The sequence below is a fragment of the Danio rerio genome, chromosome 15 (assembly GCF_052040795.2).
Source record: "Danio rerio strain M-AB ecotype USA chromosome 15, GRCz13ab, whole genome shotgun sequence".
Classification (NCBI taxonomy): domain Eukaryota; kingdom Metazoa; phylum Chordata; class Actinopteri; order Cypriniformes; family Danionidae; genus Danio; species Danio rerio.
This window is the reverse complement of record NC_141035.1, coordinates 44659077-44678427: the sequence shown is the minus strand read 5'-3', so window position 1 is coordinate 44678427 and position 19351 is coordinate 44659077. Positions and strand designations below refer to the sequence as shown.

At 36.6% G+C, this 19351-nt stretch overlaps 1 protein-coding gene across 3 annotated transcripts; it reads right to left on the bottom strand.

Moving 5' to 3' along the window:
- Positions 1 to 522: 522 nt before the first annotated feature.
- Positions 523 to 15210, bottom strand: si:ch211-191a16.5. Of its 3 annotated transcripts, NM_001444970.1 has the most exon segments (16): positions 525 to 1055; positions 1736 to 2056; positions 2378 to 2421; positions 2453 to 2624; positions 2727 to 2900; positions 3016 to 3189; positions 5203 to 5358; positions 5835 to 5966; positions 6036 to 6200; positions 6766 to 8502; positions 9060 to 9119; positions 10811 to 10921; positions 11072 to 11182; positions 12577 to 12687; positions 14274 to 14387; positions 14556 to 14788. In NM_001444970.1, coding segments are annotated over 13 exon segments (3252 nt in total). In that variant the 5' UTR covers positions 14612 to 14788; the 3' UTR covers positions 525 to 1055; positions 1736 to 2056; positions 2378 to 2421; positions 2453 to 2473.
- Positions 15211 to 19351: the final 4141 nt, after the last annotated feature.

Below are 19351 nucleotides of genomic sequence, written 5' to 3'. Positions count from 1 at the left end.
CCTCATACAAAGAGTTTTTAGACTCTCCGTGTTTTTTTTATATACACGATTGTGCCGTCAAACTGTTGTATAAATGCAATATCACACTCATAACTAGTGGGACGCTAAGGCGCTCAGCCTATGGCCTTGTGTCAATGCATGCCTCCCACCAGTGCTGATATACAGCCATATTGCGCTGCTACTCGTGTGATATTGCTCATATATATATATATATATATATATATATATATATATATATATATATATATATATATATATATATATATATATATAAATATATATATATATATATATAAATATATATATATATATATATATATATATATATATATATATATATATATATATATATATATATATATATATATATATATATATAATCAAGTAATTCAGAATAATTTTCATCTAAAACTCTTCAGGTAAATATTTTTCTTGTAAAGCATTATCACTTTTCAGGTAAATGAGGATAAACATTTTTGTAGATTAAATGTATTGTTTTGCTGTATTGTAGTTACACAACACTTGGACTTACACCACAGTTTTATTTAAATATGAAAAGTAAAACAGCATGTACTAAAACATTCTTATTATTCAGAAAAGGCTGATAATACAGATTTTTTCAATATTGTTTTCACAGCAAGTAAGAAAACGACAGATTGATGTCTCCTATTGTCCTATGTAAGTACTGTACAACACTAGCATATAAACAAATGGAGAAACTCAGGACAACAACAGGAGCAAACACAGATGAGGGATCTGGCTTTGTTCTTTACCATATAGTACAGTCTAACTTTGAATAATTTGCATTTATTTGCTCACGCTTTCTGAAATTATTTTCCAGAAAAGCCACATTGCCAGCTTTGACTTCTCTTACTTTTTGGATTTTCAGGTTGGCATTACAGTCATGGTGTAATAATAATAATAATAATACATTTTATATATATATAGTGCCTTTCCAGAGCTCAAGGACCCTTTACAAAAAATGTGACAAAAGGAGATAGTATACAAGCAGATAAATGTAGAGACCGCATTAGATACACAAACATACAAGAAGTATTACGCCCCAAGTCTAGGGGAAAAAAAGAGCATAATAAACAAAGGAAAAACAAATGTGTTGGGGTGGTGGATTTCCCAAACTAAACAAAACCTAAAGCAAAAGATTCCCTTCGGTCGACAACCAAACTCACACACTCAATTGAGAGTATATATGAAGATATTTATTATAGAAAAATAGGGTTTATATAAATTAGCATTTCGTCAGGGTGACCACAGGCCAAAATAACAAACAAAAGAATCTATAAAATAAATCCACTAAATTACCTATTACTATTTAAATAAAAATACAAGAATCTTACCTTACTCCCTACCATAAACAAAGTCAAAAGTAATCAAATAAATAGGCAGGTCACCCCTACACGCTCAAACTCTCAATAAATATTCAAGCATAGGATGGTCATCAATACAAAATTGATTATTGTTGGTCGTCGGCCGAAGGGGTGAGGGAAACCCAGGAGCTCCACTCCAAACACCGAACGCAGCAGAAATGAGCTCCCCGATTCCTGCCGGAAGCTCCCTTTTATACAGGCCTCGTAGACCAGCAGCCAATCAGGGCAGGGAGTCACGCCGGCGTGGGAGCCTATAAGACAACAGAAAAACAGCAAGGAGGCGGGACAAAAGAAAAAGAGTACAAACCGCGATAATAAACAAATAAATAAACTTCAGTCGTAACAGAAGTCAAATATAACAAACTGCAAATACGAAAAACAGACCTAAGAGACAAATGAGCAGAGTGCAGGTGGATCAGATAAAGTGGACTGTTTGTCAGGTCAGAACTGAAGCATTCAGAAAATAGATGAGTTTTAAGTAAAGATTTAAAATCTGAGATATTATTAGCAGAACAGAGTGAACATGGTAGAGAATTTTCAGAGTTTGGGTGCAATAACAGTAAATGATCTGCCCCTCATTGAAGAGAGGCCGTACCTTTCATTTATCACACTGTTTGTGCAGCTTATGTTTATAATTTTTCTGAAGTTCTGTAAATGTTCAATTCATTTCAATTCAATTCAGCTTTATTTGTATAGCGCTTTTACAATGTAGATTGTGTCAAAGCAGCTTCACATAAATGGTCATAGTAACTGGAACAGTGTGGTTCAGTAACTGGAACAGTGTGGTTCGGGTTTTAGTGTTTAAGTTCAGTTCAGTTCAGTTTAGCTCAGTTCAGTGTGATTTAATCATTACTGAGAGTTCAAACACTGAAGAGCAAATTCATCGATGCGTAGCTCTACCAATCCTGAACCATGCGAGGCACTGGCGACAGCGGAGAGGTAAAAAAAAACTTCACCTGATGGGAGTGAAGAAAAAAAAAAAATGTAGTATATTAAAGTGTGTTACTCTGTGTCTTTATACATACATAAAGTGTTGTTGTTTTAGAGTTATTTCATAGAGTTGCTAGATTTTTCTATTTATTATCTGATGATTTGTCCATTATCATGTAAATCATGTTCAAGTCTGACTCTTCCAGATTGTTCTCAAGCAGATCGAGCTCTTTCAGTTGTGATGGATTTGATTTCAGAGCTTCAGTCAGCGCCCTCAGTCCTTTATGAGTTACTTTACAGTTGGACAACCTTAAGAAAACAAGTATACAGTTCAGCAGAGTCTTATTTAAACTATTTAAATGTAATTTGTATAAATTGCTGAAACTGTTTCAGACATTTTCAGATCTTTACCTCAGCTTCTGTAGTTTACCGTGAGGATTCTGCAGTGCCACACAGAGCTCCTGTACGCCTGAGTCTTGTAGATCATTAATACTCAGATCCAGATCTGTCAGACTGGAGGACTTTGAGCTGAGAGCTGAAGCCAGAGCAGCACAACTTTCCTCTGACAATCCACATTTGGCCAATCTGATAGTAAAACCATTTACAATGTCAATCCTTTTCAATATAATTGCATGTTTTATTTTGATTGATACTTGGGTGATTACCTAAACCTTAAGATTAAGTTTGTATTATAACTTACATCAGTGTTTCTAGTGCACAGTGATCTTTATCCAGAGCAGCACAAAGGTGTTTCACTCCTGTGTCTCCAATGGTGTTCCAGCTCAGGTCCAGCACTTTCAGATGGGAAGGGTTTAAACTCAGAGCTTTGCCCAGGTAATCACAACCTGCTTCTGTTATTCCACAAGCCCTCAGACTGCGTAGAGAAGAGGTAACAGTCGATATGCTTTACCTCGATTTGCTTTTGTAAAATAATCCCCCACAACACAAAAATTACTAAGGAGTCGTTTACTTCTAAAATGTTTTATCAAGGATCAAAAAGCTTTTATGCAACAGGAAACATGCATTCAGACATTTTTTTTAAAGTTGAGCAGGATCAGAGTCAATAATGTTGTCAATAATGTTCAGTTTAGAGATAAACCAATACATAGACAGTTGTATAAACTTAAGTTGCGGTCACACTCAAGTTTGAGCTTGCAGAATTCTGTCTTAGGGCGCTGCGAAAAGGGATGGATTAAACAAGATGATTAGAATTTTTAAAAGTGAGCAATTGCTCCATATATTACGTTTATGTACGGAGAGGTTACGTTTTGATCCTCTATTGGGCTCACGCTATCATGTTATGCGTTTATGCTGGTCAGAGTTCAACAAGCTTTGTTATGCATTGGCATGTGAAACTTTTCTCACAAGCTTGCATTTCCAGTCTGCCGCATACGCATGCATCTGAATGAAAGTCTATGGGATAAAACAGTATAGTGTGCTGCATTTGCCTCTACACTGTAAAGAAAAGTGCTGTAAAATTTACAGTTTTTTATTGGCGAGTTTGGCGGATGCTTCACCCAAAAAGGAAGATTCTGCCTTCATTTACACACTCTTGACTTGTTTAAAAAAACAACATATATATATATATATATATATATATATATATATATATATATATATATATATATATATATATATATATATATATATATATATTTATTTATTTATATATATATAGCAGATGAAAAGATGACATCGATAGAGCAAACTGCAAGAAGTGTAGCCATTACATCAGCAGATTTGCACTATTTAGAAAAAAATCGGCATGAATACAACACTGCGGCAAACTGTATGGGCTGTAAATTGTTTAAAGACATGGTTGGCTGAAAAAGAGCTCAATATCGACTTCAAACGTATTGATTAACTTGGCAGTCCTTGTTAGATCTAAAGTGACGTTAGAATCTTTAAAAGATGCACGCTCAGCTGTTTAACTGTCAGCTTATGATTTAAATCCAACACGGAAGAAAATAGTTCCTCATACAAAAGGGTTTTTGAGACTCTCCATGTTTGATTTTGTTTTTATTTACACAATTCTGCCATCTAACTGTTGTATAAACGCAATATCACACTCGTTGCAGTGCGATATGGCTGTATATCGGCACTGGTAGGGGCACTAAGGCACTCAGCCTGCGGCCTCGTGAGTAAATAATGACAGAATTAATATTTTTGGGTAAAATATCTCTTTAAGACATCAACTGCATCCGTATCACAATCTGTATCTTTAGTTCTTCAGTATATTTTGAAACTGCTTTGTGACCATAAAAAAATGCATTCCTACTAAACATGTACTATAAGAATTATATGAGCCATAACAAAGCTACTAACACGGTTTTTCCAGCCTGATCTCACGAGGAAACGTAAATCTTTTACATTTTGCCAGTTTAGTGGCTAATTTGTACAAATTTAAGTTCAGTTGTACGAAAATGTATGATTTTAAAAAAGAAGGCATGGCATCCAACCCCACCCTTAACCCCAACTGTCATTGGGTGATGAGCAAATACTACTAAATTGTACGAATTAGATCGTACAAATTCATTCAAATTAGCCACTAAATCAAAAAGTTACGAATTGCTGTGAGATTACGTTGGTTTTTCACGTATGATGTAGAAAGGAAGACTAGACTCACAGTTAAATCTATTCTCTCTGCGCTGGAAGTAATAAATGCCCACTTCTCCAGGTGTAAGCTTACTTTGTGTGTGTGTGTGTGTGTGTGTGTGTGTGTGTGTGTGTGTGTGTGTGTGTGTGTGTGTGTGTGTGTGTGTGTGTGTGTGTGTGTGTGTGTGTGTGTGTGTGTGTGTGCACTTGAATGGGTTAAAAGCAGAGGACCAATTTAAAATATGGCCAACCATACTTGACAATACTCACTTATTGGCCACAGAGCACTTACTTTAGAGATTCTAGGCTGCACTCCTCATCCTGTAGTCCTGCAGTTCTGTGATGCAGATGTAAGAGAGTTTCTTGGTTGTCATGTTTATGATCGCTGTGTGAACCACACGTTGGTGGTGAAACTTTGCCATGCATCTTTCGTTCAGTTTGCTTTATTCTGATATGAGAAAGAATTGAATATGTTGAATATGCTGTAATATTGAAGACAATATTATTTCCTTTAAATTACATCTGATGCACAAAAATAGGAAATTGGAAAGGGGAATTTAAAAAGTATTTATCCAAATCTACATCATATACATGCTCCTATCTCTTAAGAGCAGTCACTATCTGTTCATTAGCTACTACAGCAGGGTAGTTCTCGAGATCTACCTGAGCTCAAACTCCTTTCTCGCCTTGCAAACGCGAGGGAGCCCCGGGCTCGAGGATCTTATGAGCTCAGGGCTTTCTCCCGGGATTGCATGCCAAACAAGCTTTATAATCAATCATCAGCTATGTGTGAACTCTTGAATATAAATATAATTAGTTGAATTAGAGAGGATTTCCAAGAAACGTATTGGACACTTATCTGGACATAATGCTTCTAAGGACGTTCACTTAACTTTTATGACCAACATGTCTTGCAGAACTTACTTCAAAGATTCCAGTCCATCAGTTTTGTGATGCAAATGAATTGTTTCTTTATTCTCATGTTTATGCAGGCTGTGTGAACCACATGATGATGCAGGAACTTTGTTGAGCATTATTTTTTCTCCTTTCTTCACTCTGTTAAAGAAACAATTAATTAAATCATGCAAGCAGAGTATAACATGCTACACAGTAATGAAAGCATACAGTGCTGTTCCGCGAGCTGATCTGTTAACTCCGACACAGAGTATTTCTACTCCTGAATTCTGCAGGTTGTTGTGGCTCAGGTCCAGCTCTCTCACATTGGATAGTGATGTAAGAACTGTGGTCAAAACTGCACAACCTACATCTGTGATGTTACAGTCATTCAACCTAAAATAAAAGGAATATTAATAAAGATCCAGTCAATATGCAAGCATACATTTATTTGATAACATTTCAATAATTGCTTGTAACGGCTGTTGTCTGTCTCTGTTGTGCCTGTCTCTGTGCTTGCATGTGTATCATGACGTCACTCACTGTTTGTTTCCTATAGAGTCCACCTTTGCGCACCTGTGGCGAGTTGTGCTTATTGAAATTGGCTATAAATGCGGACCAACATTGAGCGGAGGGAGATAGGAGACTTCACTTCCAGCCATCAAGCTTCTTTTATTTTCTTTAATTTACTGTTTTGTTTTCTTTAAGGCTTACTTTGATCTAGTTTGTTGATTGTTGGGTTGTTAGTCTTTGGTTAGTGTTGTATTTTTGTTGGAGAATGTGAGTTATTGATTCTTTATTCACTCTTATTTAGTTGTTACACATGATTTGTTTGATTTGTTTTGGTTGTAATAAATTTATTAATTTAGACAACTTAGTTCATGTGTCCTCTTTATGCTGCGTTCCCTTTATGAATTAATTATTTTGTGTTGATTAAAAAAGGGTTCGTAACAGTGCTCACCAAGCCTTTGTGTGTAACTTGATCACAGGATGCAGCCATTGTAAGCTCTCCTCTAAACTGCCATATTCTTGAAGTCTAAACTCTTCAGATTGCTCATTGGATGTCATTAAAACACACACCAAAGCTCGCCAGTAATCTGGTGTCATGTTTTGCTTTTCACAGGCTTTGATTTCATCAATCATAGAATGATCATTGAGTTCATGTAAACAGTGAAGCAGAAGGAGACAATCATTTGGACAAAACTGTTTTTTGAATTCATCCCTGAGATACTCAATAGTTTTGTTTATTTCCAGGATGCTCTTTGTCTTTTTCATTATAAGACCTTCTAGAAGTCTGTGATTTGTCTCCAGTGAAAGTCCTATGAGGAAGCGAAAGAAAAGATCGAGATGTCCATTCCTACTCTGTATGGCTTTTTTGAAAGCATATTTGTGTATGCTCAACATTGTCTCCCTGTGTTCATGTGCTTCAAGCACATTTTCACCACTGTTGTGGAAGGAGAGGTGCACATATAGAGCCGCTAGATGTTCCTGAATGCTCAGATGAACAAAGCTGAAGACTTTCCCCTGATACAAGCCAAACTCCTCTCTGAAGATCTGAGTGCACAATCCTGAGTAAACTGAAGCTTCTGCCACATCAATGCCACACTCTCTCAGGTCTTCCTCATAGAAGATTATATTGCCTCTTTCCAGCTGCTCATACGCCAGTTTCCCCAGCTTGAATATCATCTCTTTATCTTTGTTAATTTCATGATACTTTCTGTCTTTAATGTTGATCTGTGCCATCAGGAAGTGTGTGTACATCTGAGTGAGAGTCTTGGGGATCTCTGCAGTCTCTGCTTCACTCAACATCTTCTCCAGAACAGTGGCTGAGATCCAGCAGAACACTGGGATGTGGCACATGATGTAGAGGCTCCTGGAGGACTTCAGGTGTGAGATGATTGTGTTGGCCAGACTCTGATCACTGATTCTCTTGCTGAAGTATTCCTCCTTCTGAGGGTCATTGAAGCCTCGTACCTCTGTAACTCGATGGACACACTCAGAGGGGACGAGATGTGCTGCTGCGGGTCTGGAGGTGATCCAGATGAGGGCAGAGGGAAGCAGATTCCCCACAATCAGGTTCGTCAGCAGCACATCCACTGATGTTTCTTTGGTCACATCCCTCAAGATATCATTGCTGCTAAAGTATAAAGGAAGACGACACTCGTCCAGACCATCAAAGATGAAGATGATAGAAGAGTTTTGAATCAGATGTAAACTTATTTCTTTCATAAAGAAGGTCTGAAGAAGACTAACTAAACTGAACTTTTTGTCCTTCATCAGATTGATCTCTCTGAAAGGAAGTGGAAATATGAGCTGGACGTCCTGATTCTGCTTCTCTTCAGCCCAGTCCAGGATGAACTTCTGCACAGAGACAGTTTTTCCAATGCCAGCGACTCCCTTCGTCAGCACAGTTCTGATGGCTTTGTCTCGTCCAGGTAAAGGTCTAAAGATGTCTCGGCAATTGATTGGTTTTGCTACCACTGCAGCACTCTTCACTGCTCTTTCCATCATAGTGAACTCATGTTTATTTATGATTGCTTCAGTTTCTCCTTCTATGATGTAGAGCTCGGTGTAGATCTCATTTAGATGCTTTCGGTTTCCTTGTATTTCCAGTCCTTCTAAAACATACTGATGCTTAGTTTTCATGTAAGATTTTAGAGCTTGTTGAATCTCTGAAACTTTTGTTTGCTGCCCATGTCTAAAAGAGAAAGAAAAATCATAACCAAAAATTAAAACCAAAATACTTTCAGTATTAGAAAAATTATGTTTGTGTTCAGTCAAATGCAAACTTGAAACTTTAATTATATTTGCGCAATATAAAGGGATTTCATTTCAAATTATGAAGGCAGACTCTGTATTATTTCCCAGTAAATTTGTTTCATCAAGTTTTTCTGATTACACTAACAATTATAAAGGCGATGAATGCCACAGACAAGATATAAAACAGACTAAATTTATATCTGTTCACAAAACTATTAAAATACATGTGTTGTAGTTTTTACTAGCATTTAAGAAATGTCATTTCTCCATTTCCAACAAAGATCAATTGAGAGAAGCTTGTCCCTGATTGATGTGGAAATCAGAGGTGGCCTGCTCTCCATTGCAGAAACTCTGAAAGTTAAGAGCAAGCCCTCATCTCTCATCCTCCACAGATTACAGTATGACAAGGTGAGTCTTTATAACTTTTAGATTCAAGACACATTCTCTAGCTTATATTAGCACTAACTGGTGAACAGCTGTGCTAAGAGTCCTTACCTCTGTTCAACTGGAAATTGAACTGTACTGGGATCAGATGAATATGATTCCTGTAAGGTACTGAAAGACAAAGTCAGATTATACTGCCATTATCTCTCCATCTCTTAGATGCATTCAATAACTTAGATTTTTCAATCACAACCAGTGAAATATGTGTTATGAGTTCATGTTGTTTTTTGTCTACTTTTTCCTGAATGAGTATGTGGTTAAACCTGTGTTTAACAAAGAGAGCTTTGTGTAAACACCAAGTGGCAACAAGTGGCAAGTTTAGGTAGTAATAAAATGCAGTTTTGGTCTGAAGTGGTTTGAGAGAATCAGTTTTAGTAAACAAGAAATTAAAGATTAACCAGCAAAATGTGTTTATTACTTTTGGGTACAATTATCACATCTATATAACAATAGCTCTGTTTCCATTCTCCTGTATTTGTGTGCGTTTTGGCTATGCGCATAAAAAAATGGTTGATGGAAACACCAAGATGCTCATATATTTTGAAAATGGGCGTAAAACATGTATGCGCATAACTGAATAGAATAAACTTTTTATTCAATAAGAAATAATGCACATAAACTATGATGGAAACACTTTTACAGAACAAATTCCAGTATGGCATTAAAAAATTTCATGTGATTTTGTTATAAGAGATCATGTGATGATAAAAATGTGTGTGAATGGATAAACCAGCAGGCTGAGCACACTGTAAACCATCTGAAATGTTGTTTTGGTCATTCTAAAATGCCAAACAATCTCAGGATTAATGTTATTATATTATTAATTACCTCCAGAATCAAGAGTGTCTGTGCTCCGCATCTCACGCCTTTACGTGAAGTTTCACAAACTGATTTCGAGAGGAGCATGTGATATGATTGACTGCAGCTGGCCACTCATCTACACTCATTAGCTAGCCAACCAGATTGATCCAAACTCACTATTAGTAGCCTAATTAGAACTACTCCCTTATGTTAATTTTTCCGAAGAAACCCCCCATCCACCCCTTCTCCTCCTTTCCTCCTTTACCAGGGGAGCTCTCGAGAACCACCTGATCTCGTACTCCCCTCACATGCTCTATGGACTGGGCGGGAGCCCTGAACTTAGCTATCTCCGAGCTCAGAGTTCTCTCCCGGGACAGCATGCCAAACCTGCTAACTTGCTAACAAGTTGTAAAACAATATGTAAGTGTGAACTATTGAAACACCAACAAGCGTTCATTGCATGTTGGCATACTGTCTTCTGAGACGCAAGTGATTGATCAAAATAAAAAAAAGATTCACGCAGCTTCTCCTACTGCAGTAAATTTTGTTTTTACTTTTGATATTTAGTGTCAGTTTATCAGAAAGTGACTATTTTGTTCTCTTTGACTTGTTGGATGGAAACGCTGCTTTATTTGCAAATGTTTTGAGCAATATTCCAGTTTTGCACTTAAATTTAATTTACAACTTTGAATAAAAACATTAATACAGTCTTTTAACTGAATTGGTTTCTTCATTGAATTTTCACTTTTTAAGGACGAAACTCAGGGATCAGGTGAATGCGATGTCTCCTCAGAACTTAAAATACGTTAATCACTTACAGTATTTAAGAGAAATTAAATCTCAGATTCATCAAATACCATAAGTATCTAAAAAAAAAAACATAATTTCCAAAAACTACAACATCATATAGTCTTTCTATATTTCTTTTTATTGTTCATTCAAAACAATAATATATGCTACAGTATGTGACCTGGAACATACTGAAGTAATACTATATTTACCTTTGATCCGATGGAGAATGTCCATCTTTTAACTGAATTGGTATCTTCATTGATTTATCACTTTTCAAGGACAAAACACTGGGATCAACTAAATGTGATCTCTGCGATAAACTGCAGAATAAAATAAAAACATAATAATACATAAAAATAAGTGTGCAGTCATCAGAAATTAAGGACTACAATGCTGCTTTTGGTCTCACTATAGTGGAAAACCATAATGACAATGCTAACTTACGCAAAACTTCAAATTAGGTATTTTACCTTTGGTCCACTGCAGAATGTCCATCTTTTAACTGAATGGGTATCTTCATTGATTTGTCACTTTTCAAGGACAAAACACTGGGATCCAGTGCATGTGATTTCTGCATCAAACTGCAGAAAGAAAAAAAAAAGAAAAAAAACATAATAATACATAAAAATAAGTGTGCGGTCATTGAAAATTAAAGACTACACTGAGTACATTTAGATGGACACCAATAATCTGATTGAGACAATACTCTGATTAAGAGTCTTATATGTAAACAACGATGTTTAATGACCTTAATCTGACTAAAGTCATAATCGAACTAAACAGAAATCAAATTAAGACATGTGGAGTATGTCGATTTCAGTTGCATTGTTGAAGTGTGGTTTATTTATAAACTAATTTAGAGAGGATCACATGCTTATGATTGATCACAGCTGGTCATGCATCAGTTTTACATATTGCACCAATCAGATGAATGCTCACTATAAATTACCAAAGTTTTCCACTCCAGTCATCTTCATCTTGAAGAATCACCCCTTCCACCCCTACTCCTCCCCCTTCTCCTGATAGGGCGGCACAGTGGCTCAGTGGTTAGCACTGCTGCCTCACAGCAAGAACGCCACTGGTTCAAGCTCTTATCATCTTGCATGTTCTCAACGGGCTCGCGTGGGTTTTCCCGGGATCTCCAGTTTCCTCCCACCGTCCAAAGGCATACAATATTAGTCAATTGACTCACTCAAAGTGGCATCATAAGTCTCTTAGCCAGCTATATCTTTTAGCTATTCCTAAGGCATTCATAAGCAGGGGAGTTCTCGAAATCTACCTGAGCTCAAACTCCCCTCTCGCCCTTCAAACGGGAGGGAGCCCCAGGATCGAAGATATTCTGAGCTCAGGGCTCTCTCCCAGGACAGCATGCCCAACACACTTTATTATCAAACTATTACAGATTAGGCATACTAATTAAGATTTTCACTGCATTTTGCAACTGGATAGTCTATACACACACGACTGTTTGACACTTTTCTGCACCTATCAAGTCAGTGAAGAACCACAGATGCCTGCATCAAGAAATGAGGAGGGTTTTTCCAATACGGCATGCGGTATTATCCAATTCAGGTAAAACAACACTCTTCCAGCAGTTCATGCTCGCATCCAATACCTCAATTTGTCAGAGGGGGCATGCATGAAATGTTCCTGACTGAAAGTCATAAAGTGCTAAACTTCAGTTAAAGTCAACAAATTAAAAATTAAACACCCAAAAAACTCTAGAGAAAATGTGCATAGTTTGGTGACATTTATCAAATTATATGCTAAAACAGGATCATGACAGAAACATTCAAAAGCAACAAATTTAAACACCTTAATCATATTATGGTCTTATTCAGATTATGTAAAATAATTTGACTGTTGATGTCCATGTAAACGTAGTCAATGTTGCATATTGTCACACTATAGTGAAAACCTCATATTGACAATGCTACTTCACATGAAGTTGTACTTTACGATTAGTTTTATTTACCTTTGATCCACTGGAGAATCTAAATCTTTTAACTGGATTGGTATCTTCATTGATTTGTCACTTTTCATAGACAAAACACTGGGTTCTGGTGATTGTGATCTCTCCTCTGAACTGGAAAAAGAAATAAAATCATATAGAGTTTCAGAAAACTAAACTGTTTATAAATTATATTATATTATATTATATTATATTATATTATATTATATTATATCATATTATATTATATATCACTTTACCAGACAATATTAAAACAGGGTGTGAATTACAGGGGGGTTTGGGGGATCAGACCCCCCTTATTTACGCTTGATCCCCCTTGAAGGACATCAAAACAAAATTGCTTCCCTTTAATAGTTAAGAAATAGTTTGATCTGTATCTTAAATAATATTAATAATGAAAATAATAGATAACTTAAATATACAGTTAAAGTCAGAATTATTAGCCCCCCTTTGATTTTTTCTTTTTTAATTATTTCCCAGATGATGTTTAACAGAGCAAGGAAATTTTCACAGTATGTCTGTTCTTCTGGAGAAACTCTTCTTTGTTTATTTTCGGCTAGAGTAAAAGCAGTTTTTAATTTTTTTCACACCATTTTAGGGTCAAAATTATTAGCCCCTTTAAGCAATACTTATTTGATAGTCTACATGTAACCCTGCCGGTACTACGCCACCCAACCCACTTCGATCTGGTATTGAACCGGCAACTTTCCGCATGGGAGTCTGTTGTTCTAACAAGGAGGCTAAAGAAGACCATGGCCTCTTGGTCTGTCACTAGAGCACCTTTAGAGTTCAGAGGAGTGAGGTGTACCTGCACAGCACTTACTAGCTGGCCTCCGTTACACTCAGCCCCCTAAACCTCACTCCCAACCGATCACGGCACCAATGTAACCCCGCCGGTGCTTCGCCACCCAGCCCACTATGAGCTGGTATCGATTCGGCGACCTTCCGCATGGGAGTCGGTTGCTCTAACAGGGAGGCTAAAGACCATGGCCTCTCGGTCTGTCACTAGAGAACTTTTATAGGTCAGAGGAGTGAGGTTTACCTGCACAGCACTTACTAGCTGGCCTCCATTACAGACAGAACAAACCATCATTATACAATAACTCACCTAATTACCCTAACCTGCCTAGTTAACCTAATTAACCTAGTTAGGCCTTTAAATGTCACTTTAAGCTGTATAGAAATAAAAATATCTAGTCAAATATTATTTACTGTCATCATGGCAAAGATAAAATAAATCAGTTATTAGAGATGAGTTATTAAAACTATTTATTAAAAATTAAAATCTGCTCACCATTAAACAGAAATTGGGGAAAATAAACAGGTGGGCTAATAATTTAGATGGGCTAATAGTTCTGACTTCAACTGTACATTTGACCACCTCTGTAATGGTCCATACCAATATGAATGCATGTTTCTGCCAAAAAAATATTAATTCATCAGTTTGAAACCAGCAAATCTAAAGCACCATAGTGTTTACAGAACATGTTCCCTTAATATGTTTAACATCACAAATGTCATTGAGAACCACTCAATATCCCTCTAAACACTGAAAACAGATTAAATACAGATATAAATTTGGTTCACTGAGGCATTTTTTCGAACATAAAATAGTAGAATATAGTATAATTCACACCCTGTTTATAACCAACAGTTATGCTAAGCCACATGTAAACACAAGGTACAGTAATCGTATTTACCTTTGGTTTAACAGAGGATCTTCATTTTGTAACTGATCTGGTGTTTTCATTGACTTGTGCCTCTTCATGGGTAAAACACTGTGCACAGGAGAATCTGATCTCTTCTGCTGAACTCTGTCAGATACAGTTCAAATAAATTCAGTCCTCTTTTTTGTAAACTGTATTAGTTAAAACTGAAATTGCATTGATTTGTTTTACTTTATTCCAGTATCTAAATAAAAATTGCAGGAGTATAGAAATTCAAATGAATACATCAGTATTTTGAAAAAATCTTTCCCTCACCTTCTCTCGCCATGAGAAGTGTCAGGATAATCAGTGTCGTCTTCAGCATTCTTCATGATGTTTCTGTTTCCTAACTGCTGAACAGATTCAGTCTGAAATCTGTGATCATCATAATCTAATAAATACAGAGATAAAAACAACAAAAAAACAAAGGGTCTTTATTCTCTTGAGGGTAAAACAACAGAGCTGAAAATGGCAGAGCAAGTAAGAAAAACAAGGAAAATGTTAGAACTATCTAATCTAGTTTGACAGGTTTGTGGTTAGTCAGTAAAAGTACCTTCCTGGTTTATTTATGCAGTTCACTTGCACTCAGGTTTTGTAAGGCTTTGACTTTGTAAAGTAGAATAAGTGCCTGATTTAACTTGCAGTAAATACATTTTTGCCATTACTTAATCAGACCTAATGCACTGAATTGGAATTTAGTGTTGATTAAATGCCTTATTTATACAAAAAATATGTACAAGTATACTTCCAAAGCTAAAAATCTGATGTATTTTAGTCGTTATTCTTTAACCCAAACTGATTCAAACTGCTGAATGCAAAACAATAAACTTCAGTATGTACAGTTGTCCTCACCAAATCTTCTGGATTTATCTCACATTCTGGAAACAAACAATGATGCTGTTTTCTTTCTCATTTTTCACTGCTTACCTGCAGTGTGGAGGTGGAGCTAAATATTCTGTTAAACTGTCATTGTGATTCAGCACTCTTAACGCATGAAGCAGATACTGTATTGCTTAAAGGAGACCTGTTATGAAAAAAAAAAACTTTTAGAAGGGCTTTAAACAGTTGTGTGGCAAGAATGTGCGAATATAGCCAGCCTCTAATGGTTAAACTTAAATCATTTTATTTTTTATAATCATCACTCTTGATTAAAAAAAAAAACTTCAAACTTTGATTGACATTCTCTCCTTGTGCTTGTCATCAGAGGGGGAAAGCCCCACCCATTAGTCACTATCTCTCCTTCATTAGCATAAACATATTTATTATCATAAATAACATATTTTCATTTATTAGCGTAAACTCATAGTCCTGAGTGAGATGCAGCAGGCAGCCATCAGAGTTTTCACATCGTACCTGCTGAAGATAATGTCAGCAGCTAAGAGGCATTATAAATGTGGTGTTTTAGGATGCACAAAAGAACGCCGTAATATTCATAGACGACATTTTCTGAGTCGCTTTTTTTCATATTTTCAGTTTTGCACAAAGATAATGTTAGTCTTGTTTTTGTATCTGCCACTATGCTGATAAATATGTGTTTTAGCTCCTCCCTCTTTTAAAAAGATCCCATTCTCATTTGAATTTAAAGTGACGTTACCAAATTGGCACAATTTGGATCAAAGCCTAAAAGGGGCAGTTTCAAAGAGTTATTAAAGTATTACGAGTTATTAGGCTATTATTAAAAATATGTGTGTGGTATTTTGAGCTGAGGCTCCACATACACGCTCTAGGGACATCAGAGACTTATTTACATCTTGTAAAAAGGCACATAATTGGTCCCCTTTAATGGTAATGCAAAAATGTATGTAAAGTATCAATTGGTGTATACCAAACAGCATGTATATGAAAAAACTAAGCCATTTCCTCATAAACGTCTTTCCTCATGAATGTAATCATTAAAGATAATCAGCTACGCTTAAGTAAAAGTCCCTTAAGATCTAGATAAAGGGAATCCCTTATGAGTCATATCATGCATGATATCATTTTCAGAAACTGCTTAGTCACAGTGTGTTGTTTTAACACATTTAGTTTCAGCTAATAAATCTTAGGTGGATCGCGGATGTAAGTGACCGGGGGTGGGGAGTGGTGGATAAAAGTAAAGAGTGGTAGGGGGGTTGGTTTGCAGGCCGTTGACAATAGCCCCTTTCACACAGTGATACCGGTAAATATCCGGAAAAATTCCGGAACGACTTTACCGGTATATTAAAAAAAGTGCTGTTCACACAGGCGAGGACGTTACGGAAATTTTCCGGAAAAGAGCATTCACACATCCATTCCAAAATACCGGTAAATTCTGACATCATTCACCACAAATGAGCTTTAAACGGCTGCGCTTGTGTTTGTAAACATTTGACTAAATTACAAACTCTGTGGATGATCAATATTGTGAACAACTTTCGCAGGATCACTTTCGCATGTCGAGATGTTCGTAATATGTGCGTGTGCAGGCGCTCACAGGCTGTTTCACAGGCACACGCAAAGCTTGAAGGTAAACAAACATCGGCTTATCATAAGCATTTAGTCGATGATTATTTACACAGTTGGCATTAAGAAGAACATATAAACGTGATCTGACTAACTTCTAGCAGCTAAATGTGTCTGGAAAAATATTCAAAGGCTTTTATTCTCATAAACCGCGCGGACGTGAATGCGTCTGACTGTTGTGATGGGCTAAAGCAGACATCTCACGTCAGCACGTTCTAGACGTGCACGTGCTTATTACGGTAATCTTCCTTCTGCATTCACACAGCGCAGCATTCCGGCAAATTGCCGGTAATGTTACAACTTCTCTTTCCGGAAAATAGCCAGAACGAATTTACCGGTATTTTCAAAAAGGACCTGTTCACACATACAATGTCTCTGGGGGAGTGTATAAATTTATACAATAGTTCTGTCTGGTTCTCGAATCTGATTGGCTGATAGCCGTGATATATTTAAGTAATATCAGCACCTGTACAGCCTCTTTACCCTTTGTGTATTACTCCACACACATACAGCGAGCAAAAAGCAGACTCTACAGATCTAAAGTTTAAAAGATGCTTGCTCAGCTGTTTAACTGTCAGCTTATGATTTGAATCCAAGGCGGAAGAAAGTCGTTCCTCATACAAAAGGGTTTTTGAGACTCTCCATGTTTGATTTTGTTTTTATATACACAATTATGTTGTCAAACTGTTGTATAAATGCAATATCACACTAGTAGCAGTGCGATATGGCTGTATATCAGCACTGGTGGGGGCACTAAGGCACAAGTGCCGATATACAGCCATATCGCACTGCTACGAGTGTGATATTGCTCATATACATGTTTTGATAATTCTGAGATCCCGTGCTGTCCTTAAGTGAACCCAGGGGTTACACACTAGCGATCGGCGACTCACTGTATGTAAATTTGGCAAGCTGAACGCATTCTTCACTGTGCAGTATTGATTGACAATGGTCTACAGCCAATCAGGACACAGAACACAATGTGCTGTATAAAAATAATGAGAATAAGCAAAATTGCACTAAAAAAATCAGTGAAACTGTGTGGCCGCAAAAGGTGAACTGCGTTATAGTGAGGGACCACTGTAAAAGTGTTTTACCAATAACACTTAGCTAATATATTAAGCAATATTCTGAAACTATAAATAGATTTTCCATTAAAGTTTTGTTTTTATTTAACAATATTTTATTTTATTTCATATATTTTAGTTGAATTTTAATAACTTTAAATCCTGATGATAAGATCTAAAGTCAATGATTTGGTTTGTTGACTCATTTGTTTTACTTAATAAATCATACATAAATAGGGGCGACATGGTGGCTCAGCGGTTAGCACTGTCGCCTCACAGCAAGAAGGTGGCTGGTTTGAGTCCTGGCTGGGTCAGTTGGTATTTCTGTGTGGAGTTTGCATATTCTTCCCATGCTGGTGTGGTTTTCCTCTAAGTGCTCCGGTTTCCCCCACAGTACAAACACATGTGATTGGTGAATTAAATTATCTAAATTGCCCGTAGTGTATGAGTGTGTGTGAATGTGAGAGTGTATGGGTGTTTTCCAGTACTGGGTCCACTGCGTAAAACAAATGCTGGAATAGTTCATTGAATGGTTCATTCCTCTGTGGTGAGCCTTTATAAATCAGGGACTAAGCCGAAGAAGAATGAATGTATGAATGAAATCTTATGTAAATAATTACACATTTTCTAATTGTTGTTACTACAAATACCACTAAAACCCAACACAATCTTACAGCAATTCGTAACTTTTTCATTTAGTGGCTAATTCGTATGAATTCGTATGATCTAATTCGTACAATTTAGTACGATTTGCTTATCCCCCCAATGACAGTTGGGGTTAGGGGTGGGGTCAGGTGCCACGCCTCCTTTTTAAAATCGTACCATTTCGTACGACTGAACTCGTACGAATTCGTACGAATTAGCCACTAAACTGGCAAAATGTAAAATACTTACGTTTTCTCGTGAGATCAGGCTGCTAAAACCATACATTTTAACCATTACAACTGATGTGTATTGGGACAATCTTTCTTTAAAGATGATTTTTCACTCAAACCGTTATCCTTTAACATTTTTTATTTTATTTATGTTTCTTGTATTTTCTCAACATTATATTCCGAGAATAAGAATCAAAATCAGTGATTTGGGTTGTTTTCTGCTAATGTGACTGATACTTATTTAAATTACAGCATATCCTGCAGTCAGGACTCATCCACATACTCACTAAGTTTATTGCACTGTATTTCTTTATGTCTGCATTCATCAGCCTGATGACAGATGCGTGAGATCATCTCAATGATGTAATAACTCTCTCTGATTTTCCCAGCATGTTAATGCAAATAAGCTTATAGTAAAGGTGCGTCATGAATATGCAGATGAACTTCCAGAAAGAGTGATTGATTGTTATTTTTATTTTTGTTGGAGGGAGATAAGAGGATCTATAAATCACTTGTCTTATATGCACGCACACACACATGCCAAAAGGACCCAGTTTGGACCAGCTGTTCAGATGTATATGTGCCATGCAAAATATTCACTGACTGTACAGTTGGAGTCAGAATTATTAGCCCTATACTGTGAAATTTA

What these genes read in the sequence shown, in the direction of transcription:
- si:ch211-191a16.5 (XM_087283220.1), bottom strand. Translation starts at nt 14,611, where the DNA reads ATGAAGAATGCTGAAGACGACACTGATTATCCTGACACTTCTCATGGC. An exon ending in CATTCTGCAGTGGACCAAAG is followed by an intron (nt 10,922 to 11,071) that starts GTAAAATACCTA and finishes TTTATTCTGCAG; the next exon opens with TTTATCGCAGAGATCACATT. An exon ending in AAGTTACACACAAAGGCTTG is followed by an intron (nt 6,201 to 6,765) that starts GTGAGCACTGTT and finishes CTTTTATTTTAG; the next exon opens with GTTGAATGACTGTAACATCA.